Source organism: Haliotis cracherodii, unplaced genomic scaffold, assembly GCF_022045235.1.
Source record: "Haliotis cracherodii isolate W230 unplaced genomic scaffold, xgHalCrac1.p SCAF_15, whole genome shotgun sequence".
Classification (NCBI taxonomy): Eukaryota; Metazoa; Mollusca; class Gastropoda; order Lepetellida; family Haliotidae; genus Haliotis; species Haliotis cracherodii.
Window position 1 is genome coordinate 1,603,763 of NW_027266270.1, and position 14,843 is coordinate 1,618,605.

Below are 14,843 nucleotides of genomic sequence, written 5' to 3' on the forward strand. Positions count from 1 at the left end.
CTAACATACCTAAGATAGCCCACTAAGATACCAGTTTAACATGGATACCCAACACAGACACAGTACACTGACTCCGAGCCGATCCGTCCTTGTTTTATTCCCTTAACTGAGTGCCAGGCAGGGTAACAACAAGTAATATGTTTGAACTTCTTATGGTACTATGCGGTCGGGGATAGAACAATGGACTTTCCAATCTCTGGGCTCTATACACTAGACCACATAGATGGTTTGTTTGTTTGTTTGTTGTTTAACGCCGCAGTCAGCAATATTCCAGCTACATGACGGCGGTACATAGATGGTGAAAAGCTCAAAGTGACATAGGTCATAGACGTGTGTGGATATCACTTTGGTGGACCCCACAATTTAAGGCGAGTGAGAGTGATTGAGCATGGTTTTACACGGCTTTTAGTAATATTCCAGCAATATCATGACACCAGAAATCGGCTTCACACACTGTACCCATTTTGGGAATCGAACCCGGGTCTTTGGCGTGACAAGAGAACACTTTAACAATTAGGCTACATCACTGCCCCCAGACTGACCAGACAGACAGGCTAAGGATTAGAATCTGGGATTCGAGTGAGTTTAGTCAAATCACTTTGAACCGAATTTTGCCACTTTGAAGAAACACACGAAGGCATGGTGTTAGATTAGATGTAATTTAAACCAAAGATAAGCAGATCCTGCCACTACTAAGGAGAGCAATTGAAGAATATCTGAATGGCGATACGCTTTCCTACACTGGAGATTATATGAACCAGTTTGTTAAAGTCCCAACATAAAGTATTGGTGATCATAACCACTTTTGATGCTTATTGCAAACGTGGTTCTAGTTTTGAAATATCAAAAACAACCCTTAACCAAGGCCCTAGAGATTTGGACTACCACTGTGAACATAGTCCCAGTTTGAAATCTTCTTCCGATTGGCCCAGTACCACAAAGCAATCTTGGCAAGAGTGGCAAAGACAATAATTAGTCACTGTTACAGAACGAGTTACCAATCTCAGCATTAAGATTGTTTTATGGAATGAGACCAAGGACATAATGCCCATACCAGGGCTTGATTTAAGAAACTTGATTTAACTTGCACAACGTTGACATGAAAACCTAGTAGCACCAGACAAAGCCAAAATGTAGCAATGTTGAAACGATGAATATGGCGTCACACCGCTTTTAGCAATATTCCTGCAATATCATGGCAGGGGACACCAGAAATAGGCTTCACACAATGTACCCATGTAGGGAATCAAACCTTGGTCTTCGGTGTGACAAGCGAACGTTTTAACCACTGGGCTACCCAAACGCCCCTGTTGAAACAGATGCATGTTGTCTAAAGGCTAAAATCTCCGATCTCTGATGACTGTATAATGATTTTACATAAATTAATGACGTATTGCTGTAAAACGCAATAGGAACATATGCACAGAATCTTTAAGTACCCACACTTTGATGACATCAAGCCCAAGAAAGTACACAAAATACACTGATAAGTGATAGTGTGTTCAGGGACAATCTCATTAAAATCAGATCTTATATTGAACAATGCAACCTAATATTTATGTCCACATGCTCCAAAGTGAATGTAAAACATTTTCAACTGTGTGTCTGACTGAGCCTTACTTTTACACAGAGCAACAATCTCTGAATCAATCTCATTAAAATCATATTTTAGTTCTCGCTATCGCTATACAAAGATTTGAGGACATCCCATTACGGGTCACGTCAGACCGACCTTTCGCAAACTTTGACCGACCAATGTAATGACTAGAAGTCAGACAGCAGCTTAAACAAACTATGCGGCACGAGTTTCAAACTGGCGACTACACTTCGAAAAATATTTTGAAATACACTTAATCAAAAAATTAAAAACTGAACAAAAGAACATTCTTGAATGGCTAATGGATGGTCTAGATTGTATGAATACAGACAAAGCCCAAAACTATCGTTCGGAATACCCTGTGTGTTTTTTTCGAGGTTAAACGATCAAAATTCACATTCCAACCGTCACTTTCATGATCTGATAAGCGATGCTCTGATTGGTCCTCAGATCTTTGGGTAGCGAGAACTAAAATATGATTTTAATGAGATTGATTCAGAGATTGTTGCTCTGTGTAAAAGTAAGGCTCAGTCAGACACACAATTGAAAATGTTTTACATTCACTTTGGAGCATGTGGACATAAATATTAGGTTGCATTGTTCAATAGGTTGCCCCGTGGCATGTTATATATAGTGAAATCGAGCCCTGCATATACATTCAAGAAATATTATTAGAAGATAGGTGGTGCCTTTGATGACTCCCGGATAGACTGCTATGAAGTCTTTGACAGGCGGGTAGAATAATGTGTGATTATGTTTTTCATTAAGTGATAAAATGTTTCACTTCACTCCCCGAATCAATCAAGGACTAAATCCATAAATACAAAAGTGGTTTATTGCAAACAAAGATGCATAAATAGTGTACAAGTATTTATAGGCTAACAGTTATATACAACTGACTGGTAGATACTAAACAAGGACAACAATATCAGGTAACTGTATAGAAGTAACAATGGTTACACATGCACACTACAAGCTAGCGACCCTGGAGGAACAGTGGGCGCCTTCAACCGACGAGCCATACACCTGGACACAAGTTAATCACCACTTTCTTCATATTTCAATATAAAAGTCATGTCTTAATATCCTAGCCTGTATTACTTTTCCCCACGAAACATTTGTTTTTGCTTCAAAATTGACACTTGGAAAATACAGAAATCAATTATCTGTTTACATTTTGTAGCTGTTCCCAGGAGTTGTTATTTGCCCACCCTTTCAATGGTCTGTATTCCGGTCTGCGATATCTCCAGGGATTGTAATTGTTGCCAATCACGTGACACAGGACACCTATCAGTGATCTAGAGATATTGCAACCCATCTCCAAATCACTACACTCCCATTATGTTGGTAATCGGAGGATGTAGACTTTGTGTACGTATCTAGACGTTGCCATTAGATGCACAACTGTGGGAACCTAGATCACTTGACTGTGACCTTGACACTCCCTTTTTGCGTGTCCTTGTCACGTGATCATCAAATCGAGAGGAAACGTGTTTCTCATCATATGATGTGACCATCCTGTGAATCCGTGTTCTCGTACTATCTTACACATTGAGATCAGTGGCATGAAGACGTCCCCAGACCCCCAGGATAGAGGAAAACAGAGGTGGTGCTTGACTTTTTTCCAGGTGTATAGTAAAGCCTCCTCTAGCACTTTCAAGAAATATGGTTATCATAATTGTAGGATAAAGGTTTGAGGCATGAAACGATTATTGACCCTGCAACAAACAAAAGCTCTACTCTATGATGAATACCCAAAGAAAAGCATCAGTACCCAATGTGCGCAAACACTGAATGGCTCAAGGCACTATCTTAAGCCCAGCTTTGGTTATACATTCAAATGGCATGGCATCATGGCATTCATTATTTGTCTCAAACAATGTTGAAACAAGGCTCTGTCACACAGCATTGCGTACACCCATTGGGAGACCTGCAGCACATTCAGCACTTGGATTACCACCATGTAAGTAAACCATTCTGATTAACGGGCAGCTTTAATCACAAGAGCATCTTGAGGAGTGTGTATACACTTATATTTCAGGAGTGGATGTAAAAATGAGTAAAACTTGAGAATTTTTCAGGAAACCTATTCAAAAGTTGACAGAAATGTATGGACAGAAATATATATTTTCAATGATGGAACATTTTTCAAATTAACTTGAAATGTATCACAATTTCTGTTATTCGTAAAGGATTGAAAATGAAAACAGCTGAAGTGTTGACATGATTCGCAAAATAACACATTCAAACAAGAAACTGATTCCTCCTGGTGTAGAATCCTCATTTCATACACTGTCTCACTACCAATAACAGAAACATTGGCTCGGAGGTGGAAATATATCCTGTATGTCCTATATATCCTCTAGCCGTTCCTGTGTATACACCTGGACACATGCTATATAGTGCCATATACAATAGCAATGTTTTAAAACTGTATCTTGTATTTAATATTTTGAAATATTCATTTTCAGTTATTTTGAAACACAGAAACCAAAGCTGAGTTTTGAAGGATTTTTTTTTGTATCTTCCGAAACCGATGCCACAGGGTGTACAATGTAAAAAAGTGATGTCAATTCTAAGAATGGATCACTGAAAAGGGTGTTCATGAAAAGGGTAAGCATGTCCTGCTCTACCAGTAGTATCTGCTACTCTGACAAATGTGAGCATTGTTTGGTTGCCTAACGCTGCATGCACCCTTTCAAAGTACTTGATATCGTATGAAGCTACATTGTTCTTGTACCAATTTTACATCAGGCATTGGTAACATCTGTCAAAACCACGTCAATGTCACATAAAGACATTTCTGAATAATCCATGGAAGATCAGAATATATGAAAACAAACAATGAATGGAGGTTATTTTTCATGATGTATACATGTTTCAGACTCCTTAAAAAGGCCAAGCATTGCAAGTATTTACAGTGCACCATGTACTAGCGAGTCATCCTCTAGTGTGTAATTACCCCGGTAGTATGATTACATTATTATTTGAAGTATGTATCCAGCATATTAATTTTGACCAAGTCTTGATGAAAAAGTCATGCTGCCTGACCTCTTTAACAGTTTCGACAAACATCTCCTTCCTACAGGTTTGTTTCCTCTGTGTGTGGTAGATCTAGCTGATGCACAATGATTTCAACTCCAGTGGAGCTCTGGGCTGGCCCCAACAGTTGACAGGAACCTTCACCATCTAGCTCCATCAGCTGACTGGAGCCAACACCATACCCAACAGCCACATCAACCTTCTTCACGGATCCGTTCTGCTTTACAATTCCATTCTTTCTCACAGGACCATTCCTCTTCAAAGATCCGTTATCCATCACAGGACCATTCTGCATGCGAGGAATATCGTCCTCCACCTCCTCGAACGCATCATCCGAGACATCCGTCGATACTGAGGCATCACACTGTTCAAAATGAGAGCCACTTCCGCCTCCAAGTGCCCGCTGTGGTCTCTCCTCTGTATCCACAGGCCTCTCAACTGAACATGTGTCACTCACATCGGATTCATTTTCTTCCATGGTTGTGGGAAGGGGACTCAGACGGTGGTCATGAAGAATATCCGAGCTCCTATGCTGCCCGAAGCCGGAGGTGTCATTGGGGTCGATGTCTGAACTCCTCCGAGGGCCAAGGGGGAGATGGTGCCCCCCATGGAGGATATCGGTAATAATAACTCCACTGGAACTGCGTCTCCGACCGATGTTGGGTGTGGAGGTGTCTTCATTTGTGATGGACCCGGCGGAGCCTGGAAGACTTATGGTGTCGTCTTCACTGAGGTAGTCTTGGCTGGAGTCCGGCAGCGGCATGGATGTGCTGGAGATGTTCAGGAGGGCTTTCCTCTGGTGGGTTTCAATACATGCCGGCGTCGACATTCGTTTCCCGAGCATTGATCTGGAATGCAAAGGATCAGACTGATGCCACAACTTGACTTACTGGTTTCCAGAAACATAAGGCCTGGGGACCCATTTTATTCAGTGTGAGAGAGAATGTCATTTTCACTATTTCAATTTTCTCCCTGTCGCTAGCATGTATATGTCTGGACACACCAGTGACTGAGAGCATGTGCATTATCCCACACCATCAGGGCTTCATGACATGCAATCAGTCACAGCCTGACCACCCATGCCTCTATAGTCCTGTCACCCATGCCTCTACAGTCGTCACCCATGCCTCTACAGTCCTGTCACCAATGCCTCTAAAGTCCTGTCACCCATGCCTCTAAAGTCCTGTCACCCATGCCCCTACAGTCCTGTCACCCATGCCTCTATAGTCCTGTCACCCATGCCTCTACAGTCCTGTCACCCATGCCTCTACAGTCCTGTCACCCATGCCTCTACAGTCCTGTCACCCATGCCTCTACAGTCCTGTCACCCATGCCTCTATAGTCCTGTCATCCATGCCCCTACAGTCCTGTCACCCATGCCCCTACAGTCCTGTCACCCATGCCTCTATAGTCCTGTCACCCATGCCTCTACAGTCCTGTCATCCATGCCTCTATAGTCCTGTCACCCATGCCTCTACAGTCCTGTCACCCATGCCTCTACAGTCCTGTCACCCATGCCTCTACAGTCCTGTCATCCATGCCTCTATAGTCCTGTCACCCATGCCTCTACAGTCCTGTCACCCATGCCTCTATAGTCCTGTCACCAGTCCCAGACCAGTTCTACGATTGCGCGATTGCAGAATTACACTGCAGAATTACAGAAAATTCTAAGAATTTACTTAATTTTATCAATCAGTGCACTTATTTTTATATTTTCAAGCTTTTCTATCATATTTTGCCTAAACATTGCTAAAACATTTAAAAAATGATTCAAACATACAAAATATGACTTCTGCAATAACACAAAAATTTTGAATAAATAATTCTCACTTTTATATGTTCTTGTTGTGTTATGACATAAACCATGTTGGAATCTTACCAGATATTGGTGACTCTATGCGTATGTCTTTTCCAATTTGTATGTCTTTTCTTTTTCCTCTTTATAGTTATAGTTTGGGGAATTTGGTTTCGAGTTTTCGAAAATGTACTTTATATCAGTATTTGAAGAGGAAATAGTTAAATTTAACCACAGAATCTACCACAGAATTTTGTAATTTTAGCAGAAGAATTTTGGTAATATTACTGCATAATGTTGATATTTTACCACAGAATTCTTCTTGGACTGATCCGGGCAAGCATGGGAGACTTTGGGAGTTATTTCCCCCCTGAAAACCTTACAGGACTCATACTGCTCAGGAAACTAAATGGGGTTAGTTCATGGCTGCTTGATTTATAGTGCAAGCCCACTGAGATACCATGCTGCAGTTAACATGGATACCCCACTCAGACACTGTACACTGACTCCGAGCTGACCAGGCCTTGTTTAGTCCCATTAATGCCGTGTGCCAGGCAGGGTAGCAACAAGTACCATCTTTTAATGTCATTTGTTATGACTTGTCCGGTGTTTGATCCACAAACCTTCCACTCACCACCAGTCCATGGAGTTGGTCACCTTTGAATTGGGACAAAAGCCCAAAGTGATGCAGGTTAGAGACGTCTACCACTTGGATGAGTGGTTGAGTAGGTTGGGTTTTATCCCACTGTCAGCAATATTCCAACAATACATGGCTGGACACCAGAAATAGGCTTCACACATTGTACATCTGTTGGAAATCAAAACCAGGGCTTTGGCGTGACGAGCAAGCGCTTTAACCGCTAGCCTACCCAACTGCCCCTTACCACTTGAAGAAACCCATGATATGGTGCTGACAAATAATGAAACATAATCATGGTGAACCACAATTCTGTGACACAACAGACATGATGACACACAACAGATAATTTTACACACAACAGACAACATGACACACAACAGACAATATGGTGCACAATAGACAAGATGACTCACAACAGAATGTAACACACAACAGACAATATGATATGATGTACAACAGACAAAATGTCACAACAGACAATATGACACACAGCAGACAATATGACACAACATACAATGTGACACATTGACAACAGACATGATGACACACAACAGACAATATGACACACAACAGACAATATGACACACAACAGACAATATGACACATTGACAACAGACAATATGACACACAACAGACAATATGACACATTGACAACAGACAAAATGACACACAACAGACAATATGACACACAACAGACAATATGACACACAACAGACAATATGACACATTGACAACAGACATGATGACACACAACAGACAAGATGACACACAACAGACAATATGACACACAACAGACAATATGACACACAACAGACAATATGACACATTGACAACAGACATGATGACACACAACAGACAAGATGACACACAACAGACATTATGACACACAACAGACAAGATAACACACAACAGACAAGATGACACATTGACAACAGACAACATGACACACAACAGACAATATGACACACAACTGACAATACGACACACAAACGATACGACACACAACAGACAATATGACGCACAACAGACAATATGGTGCGCAATAGACAAGATGACTCACAACAGAATGTAACGCACAACAGACAATATGACACATAACAGACAAAATGACACAACAGACAATATGACACACAACAGACAATATGACACACAACAGACAATATGATACACAACAGACAATATGACACACAACAGACAATATGACACACAACAGACAATATGATACACAACAGACAATATGACACACAACAGACAATATGACACACAACAGACAATATGATACACAACAGACAATATGACACACAACAGACAATATGACACACAACAGACTATATGATACACAACAGACAATATGACACACAACAGACAATATGATACACAACAGACAATATGACACAACAGACAATATGACACACAACAGACAATATGACACACAACAGACAATATGATACACAACAGACAATATGACACACAACAGACAATATGACACACAACAGACAATATGACACACAACAGACAATATGACACAACAGACAATATGACACATAACAGACAAAATGATACAACAGACAATATGACACACAACAGACAATATGACACACAACAGACAATATGATACACAACAGACAATATGACACACAACAGACAATATGACACACAACAGACAATATGACACACAACTGACAATACGACACACAAACGATACGACACACAACAGACAATATGACACACAACAGACAATATGGTGCGCAATAGACAAGATGACTCACAACAGAATGTAACGCACAACAGACAATATGACACATAACAGACAAAATGACACAACAGACAATAAGACACACAACAGACACTATGACACACAACAGACAATATGACACACAACAGACAATATGACACACAACAGACAATATGACACACAACAGACAATATGACACACAACAGACAATATGACACACAACAGACAGTATGACACATTGACAACAGACAACATGACACACAACAGACAATATGACACACAACAGACAATACGACACACAAACGATACGACACACAACAGACAATATGACACACAACAGACAAAATGACACAACAGACAATATGACACACAACAGACAGTATGACACACAACAGACAATATGACACACAACAGACAATATGACACACAACAGACAATATGACACACAACAGACACTATGACACACAACAGACAATATGACACACAACAGACAATATGACACACAACAGACACTATGACACACAACAGACAATATGACACACAACAGACACTATGACACAACAGACAATATGACACACAACAGACAATATGACACACAACAGACAATATGACACACAACAGACAATATGACAGATGCTTGCTGTAGCGGGATGGTCACACTTACTTCCTCCTCTGACTGGCTTGAAACATAAGAAGTGAACTTCTATATAGACACCATTAATAATGAAGGATGAGTGAGTGAGTGGGGTTTAACACAGCTTTGAACAGTATGCCAGTTATATTATGGCGTGAAGTGATGCCGGTCTAACACATTTACCACTTAGGTGAAATCCACAAGCATGGTTAAGATGCTGAAAAAAAACTAAAAACATAATCTGGGCAAACCAGAACATAAACCGTTGATCATAAGTTTCTGGCATGCCAAGGGAGAAAACTCTGAAGAGCAAATTGTGGCGCCTTAGACAACTGGGCCCCCCTTACCCCCTAATGAAGGCTGACCTACACACACCTCACCTATTGCAAAACATGAAGGCTCCAGCTGTAATACTTATTTGCTTTTTGACATTACTGCCAAAACACATTCCATGACATACTAAAATACTTCAAAAACGAATATCCACATTTTTTAAATATATATTTGGCAAAATGACCACAAAAATCAAAGAACGTTGCTCTGCGTATTTGGGCATGAAGGCATCAAACACAACAATGTCATCATTCATATTCAAATTTTGTTTGATGTGTTTGGAGATGGACTTGAGCACATGGACACATCATGTCTGATGCTTGAAAACATGATGATGAGTTTCATTGTGTGTCAGTGAGTGAGTGAGTATGGTTTTATGCCGCTTTTAGCAATATTCCAGCAATATCACAGCAGGGACACCAGAAATGGGCTTCACACATTGTACTTATGTGGGGAATCAAACCCAGTCTTCGGTGAGACGAGGCTACCCCAACCCCCATTGTCTGTCAGTGTAGATCCACTTGGCTTACAGTTCTGGTGAGCTACAATTAATAACCATGAAAATTAAATAATTTCTTACTTCAAACCCACATAAAATTTACAGCTGAAAAAAGTTTGAGCTAAGAACATTAACAACAAAGATTGCATTCTCTGCTTGAACCCACCTGCATGGAGTCTCGCCTTGACTATAACCATTAGCCAGCACATTGACGCGGTTGTCTCCCTTGCTTGAGTCACGTGATAACCGTCGGGACAGGAATTGCGTCACGCTGTGTCTGTGACCAAGAGGACCCTAGGAAATGAAACCAATGACATCCATTTAGTCCTTGATGTATGGAGAGGCCATGAGGGATTGATTTGAACAAGTATGCTCTCCATGAGGTTGCTGTTGCTGTGAGAGTGTGATCAGGTTGGGGACTCAGCATGACTCTAACAGTACTTCAGGGCTTGGCAGCTTAATGTGGGCTCAAAGCATCTTTTATGCACAATTGTTTGTGACTTTAAACCATATACTTTTAGCTGTCAGTCATTATGTATTTAAAAAATTTCTTTTATATTTTTCAGCTACAGCTACAAAAACAGATATTGTTTTTGTTTAAAACTTCAAGCCAGATCTAAAAAAAAACAACCTTGAAAAAATGTTATTTTTGTGGCAGGCAATTCAGTTTTTTACAACAGTCCTCATTGACCTCATTGGCCTTTAAGTCTGAACCAGCTCTCAATGCTTCAATTCTGCTATAAAATGGAACTTAATTTAACTTACAGAAAATGTAAACATAGAGCGCGTTGCAAAAAGCCAATCACTTGCAAGCAATGAACAGCAATCTGCCTGACAACAGGACGCTATCTGTCAGCCGCACCAGTCACTGGCTGAGGTTGCATCATTCTCAAACCAAAATGGCAAATGAGGGAAATTTGAATTTGACAGCAGGACAAGAAATTCTTGACTGGATCGACTGGGAAGTGGGCAAAGGCAGCTAACATCCCATTCTGTGACTTTCTACATTAGGGCAAGGCAACCAAGCGGTAGTACGCAAGTGCTTCAAGGTGATGCAGGCACCGGGATCAGCAATTAATTTGCTTACTCTAAGTGATTCGTGGCTTGCAACGTGCCCATAGTAAACATTTCTGTCAGCATGGCTAATTAAATATTTTCTGTATATGAATATAAATATGAATAAGAATATGAATATGAAGACTTCATGTTTACACTGACAGCCATGCAACAACCAACTGTATCGCGGAATAAAATAGTTCCTCAAAAAGAGATCGCCGCGAATAGTTGCAAAATTGCTGATGCGGCGTTAAGCAATATTCACTAACTCACTCACTCAAAAAGAGAGTAGACATGTATGCAAAACTTGTTCTTAAAAAATAATCTTTTTTTTCGACAATTGTTGTATATAATTGTTTCACATAAAACACGTAAAAATATCAACGATTTGAACAAAATATGATGTCAGCTTCCTGAGTCTGGCAATTTTAGGAAAGATATTCAAAGCGCCATAAATGCACTTTGAGAGAGTTAATGAGGACTACAGAACATTTTTTAGCAGAAATGGCTGAGCTGTGGCCATAAACAATTCTTCACTGTAGATGCTGTTGAGGCCATATGGAATGTGTCTCAGTCAAAACTCGTGAACAAATTCGAGTGTCGTCATTGGTGTTACCGAGCATGTGAAGTTAACGACAGCTTCACTGGTCAAGTGGATGCCGAGTTTATGACGGGTGACTCATGATTTGTGCTTGCAACATGCACGCTGGCAGCCATTATTTATTCCTGACGATGTCTTGAACAAACTACAGAAGGTGACCATCTCACCCACCAAGTTTCAGGCCTCTCGCCCTTTAAGTTTCTGAGAAGAGTATATATTTTTTCTTGTCCGAAATGAAAGAGAAGTACCTGTCAGCCATATTGAAATTCCAATTTTGATGCTGAAGCCCTCTATAGTTCAAACCAACCACACAAAATTTCACCTGAATCTGTCCAGGTCATTTCAGCGAAGAAATGTAAAATGTAAAATGTTTATGGATGTTGATAGTCTTGTGGTGACATAATTAAACTCACATGGATTTTCAGGCTAGATGTGCTAAAAATAGTAACTGCTCCTCCTGAGCAGGAATAGTGGAGAGAGTATCACCTTTTTATCCATTTCCATGATGTTGCGCTGGACGGAGGCGTGTCTCAGGCAGAGGCGGGAGAGGGACGAAAGGTAAGCCCCATGTTCGCTGCGGATGTCGTGCGCTGACAGGCGCCGCTCTGCTACTGGGGCGACTTGGCCAAGCTCACTTGGCACCACCAGGACAATGGGAGACGGACCTTTCTCCGGCTGTAAACACATCCATCTTGTAATCATTCAGAACAAGTGACCAGAAAAACTGATGGAGTTGTGCTTAACTGGTTATTAATCACAGTTTGATTTTCAACCAAGGAAATCATAATTCTGTGATTGATTATTTTCCAGTCATACTACTACTACTACTCAACTTTTGATAGGGATATATCCTGAGATTGAGGGATCCTGGAGATGTAAAATGGTGTGAGATATTGCCATGGCAATGATACACTTTCAGCTTCTTTCCAATTAAGATTTAACTATTTTATGGGTGTGTGTGTGTGTGCATACCGGTTTCTACATTAATACCTCTATAAAAGCAAAATCATCTTGAAATTAATTCTTCTAAATATGTGAACCATGAGAGTAGTGTGTGGTCCACCGAGTGTCGTAGTAGTGTGTGTGGTCTACCGAGTGTCATAATAGTGTGTGGTCTACCGACTGTCGTAATAGTGTGTGGTCTACCTGAGTGTCGTAATAGTGTGTGGTCTACCTGAGTGTCATAATAGTGTGTGGTCTACCTGAGAGTCATAATAGTGTGTGGTCTACCGAGTGTCATAATAGTGTGTGGTCTACCTGAGTGTCGTAATAGTGTGTGGTCTACCTGAGTGTCATAATAGTGTGTGGTCTACCGAGTGTCATAATAGTGTGTGGTCGACCGAGTGTCATAATAGTGTGTGGTCTACCGAGTGTCGTAATAGTGTGTGTGGTCCACCGAGTGTCATAATAGTGAGTGGTCTACCGAGTGTCATAATAGTGTGTGGTCTACCGAGTGTCATAATAGTGTGTGGTCTACCGAGTGTCGTAATAGTGTATGGTCTACCTGAGAGTCATAATAGTGTGTGGTCTACCTGAGAGTCATAATAGTGTGTGGTCTACCGAGTGTCATAATAGTGTGTGGTCTACCTGAGTGTTGTAATAGTGTGTGGTCTACCTGAGTGTCATAATAGTGTGTGGTCTACCGAGTGTCGTAATAGTGTGTGGTCTACCGAGTGTCGTAATAGTGTGTGGTCTACCTGAGTGTTGTAATAGTGTGTGGTCTACCGAGTGTCATAGTAGTGTGTGTGGTCTACCGAGTGTCATAATAGTGTGTGGTCTACCGACTGTCGTAATAGTGTGTGGTCTACCTGAGTGTCGTAATAGTGTGTGGTCTACCTGAGTGTCATAATAGTGTGTGTGGTCTACCTGAGAGTCATAATAGTGTGTGGTCTACCGAGTGTCGTAATAGTGTGTGGTCTACCGAGTGTCGTAATAGTGTGTGTGGTCCACCGAGTGTCATAATAGTGTGTGGTCCACCGAGTGTCATAATAGTGTGTGGTCCACCAAGTATCGTAATAGGGTGTGTGGTCCACCGAGTGTCATAGTAATGTGTGTGGTCCACCGAGTGTCAGAACAGTGTGTGTGTGTGATCTACTGAGTGTCGTAATAGTGTGTGGTCCACCAAGTATCGTAATAGTGTGTGTGGTCCACCGAGTGTCATAGTAGTGTGTGTGGTCCACCGAGTGTCGGAACAGTGTCTGTGTGTGATCTACTGAATGTCGTTATAGTGTGTGGTCCACCGAGTATCGTAATAGTGTGTGTGGTCCACCGAGTGTCGTAATAGTGTGTGGTCCACCGAGGGTCGTAATAGTGTGTGTGGTCCACCAAGTGTTGTTATGGTGTGTGTGGTCCACCAATTGTCGGAACAGTGTGTGTGGTCCACCGAGTGTTGTAATAGTGTGTGGTCCACCGAGATTCATAATAGTGTGTGTGGTCCACCGAGTGTTGTAATAGTGTGTGTGGCCCACCGAGTGTCGTAATAGTGTGTGGTCCACCGAGATTCATAATAGTGTGTGTGGTCCACCGAGTGTTGTAATAGTCTTTGTGGTCCACCGAGAGTCGTAGTAGTGTGTGTGGTCCATCTGAGTGTCGTAATAGTGTGTTGCCCACCGAGAGTCGGAACAGTGTGTGTGGTCCACCGAGTGTCATAATAGTGTGTGGTCTACCGAGTGTCGTAATAGTGTGTGTGGTCCACCGAGTGTCATAGTAGTGTGTGTGGTCCACCGAGAGTCGGAACAGTGTGTGTGGTCCACTGAGTGTCATAATAGTGTGTGGTCTACCGAGTGTCGTAGTAGTGTGTGTGGTCCACCGAGTGTCATAATAGTGTGTGGTCCACCGAGTGTCATAGTAATGTGTGTGTGGTCCACCGAGTGTCAGAACAGTGTGTGTGTGATCTACTGAGTGTCGTAAT

At 41.5% G+C, this 14,843-nt stretch overlaps 1 protein-coding gene across 1 annotated transcript in view; it reads right to left on the bottom strand.

Annotated features, from left to right (window-relative positions):
* Window positions 1-4,237: 4,237 nt before the first annotated feature.
* Window positions 4,238-14,843, bottom strand: part of LOC139462611 (sperm-specific sodium:proton exchanger-like) — a 49,143-nt gene continuing 38,537 nt past the window's right edge. The window contains exons 25-27 of the mRNA XM_071244445.1: window positions 12,419-12,607; window positions 10,442-10,569; window positions 4,238-5,487 (exon numbers count right to left, since the gene is read on the bottom strand). Of these exons, the coding sequence (XP_071100546.1) occupies window positions 4,680-5,487; window positions 10,442-10,569; window positions 12,419-12,607 (1,125 nt within the window). The 3' untranslated portion in view covers window positions 4,238-4,679. The remainder of the gene's footprint in view (window positions 5,488-10,441; window positions 10,570-12,418; window positions 12,608-14,843) is intronic.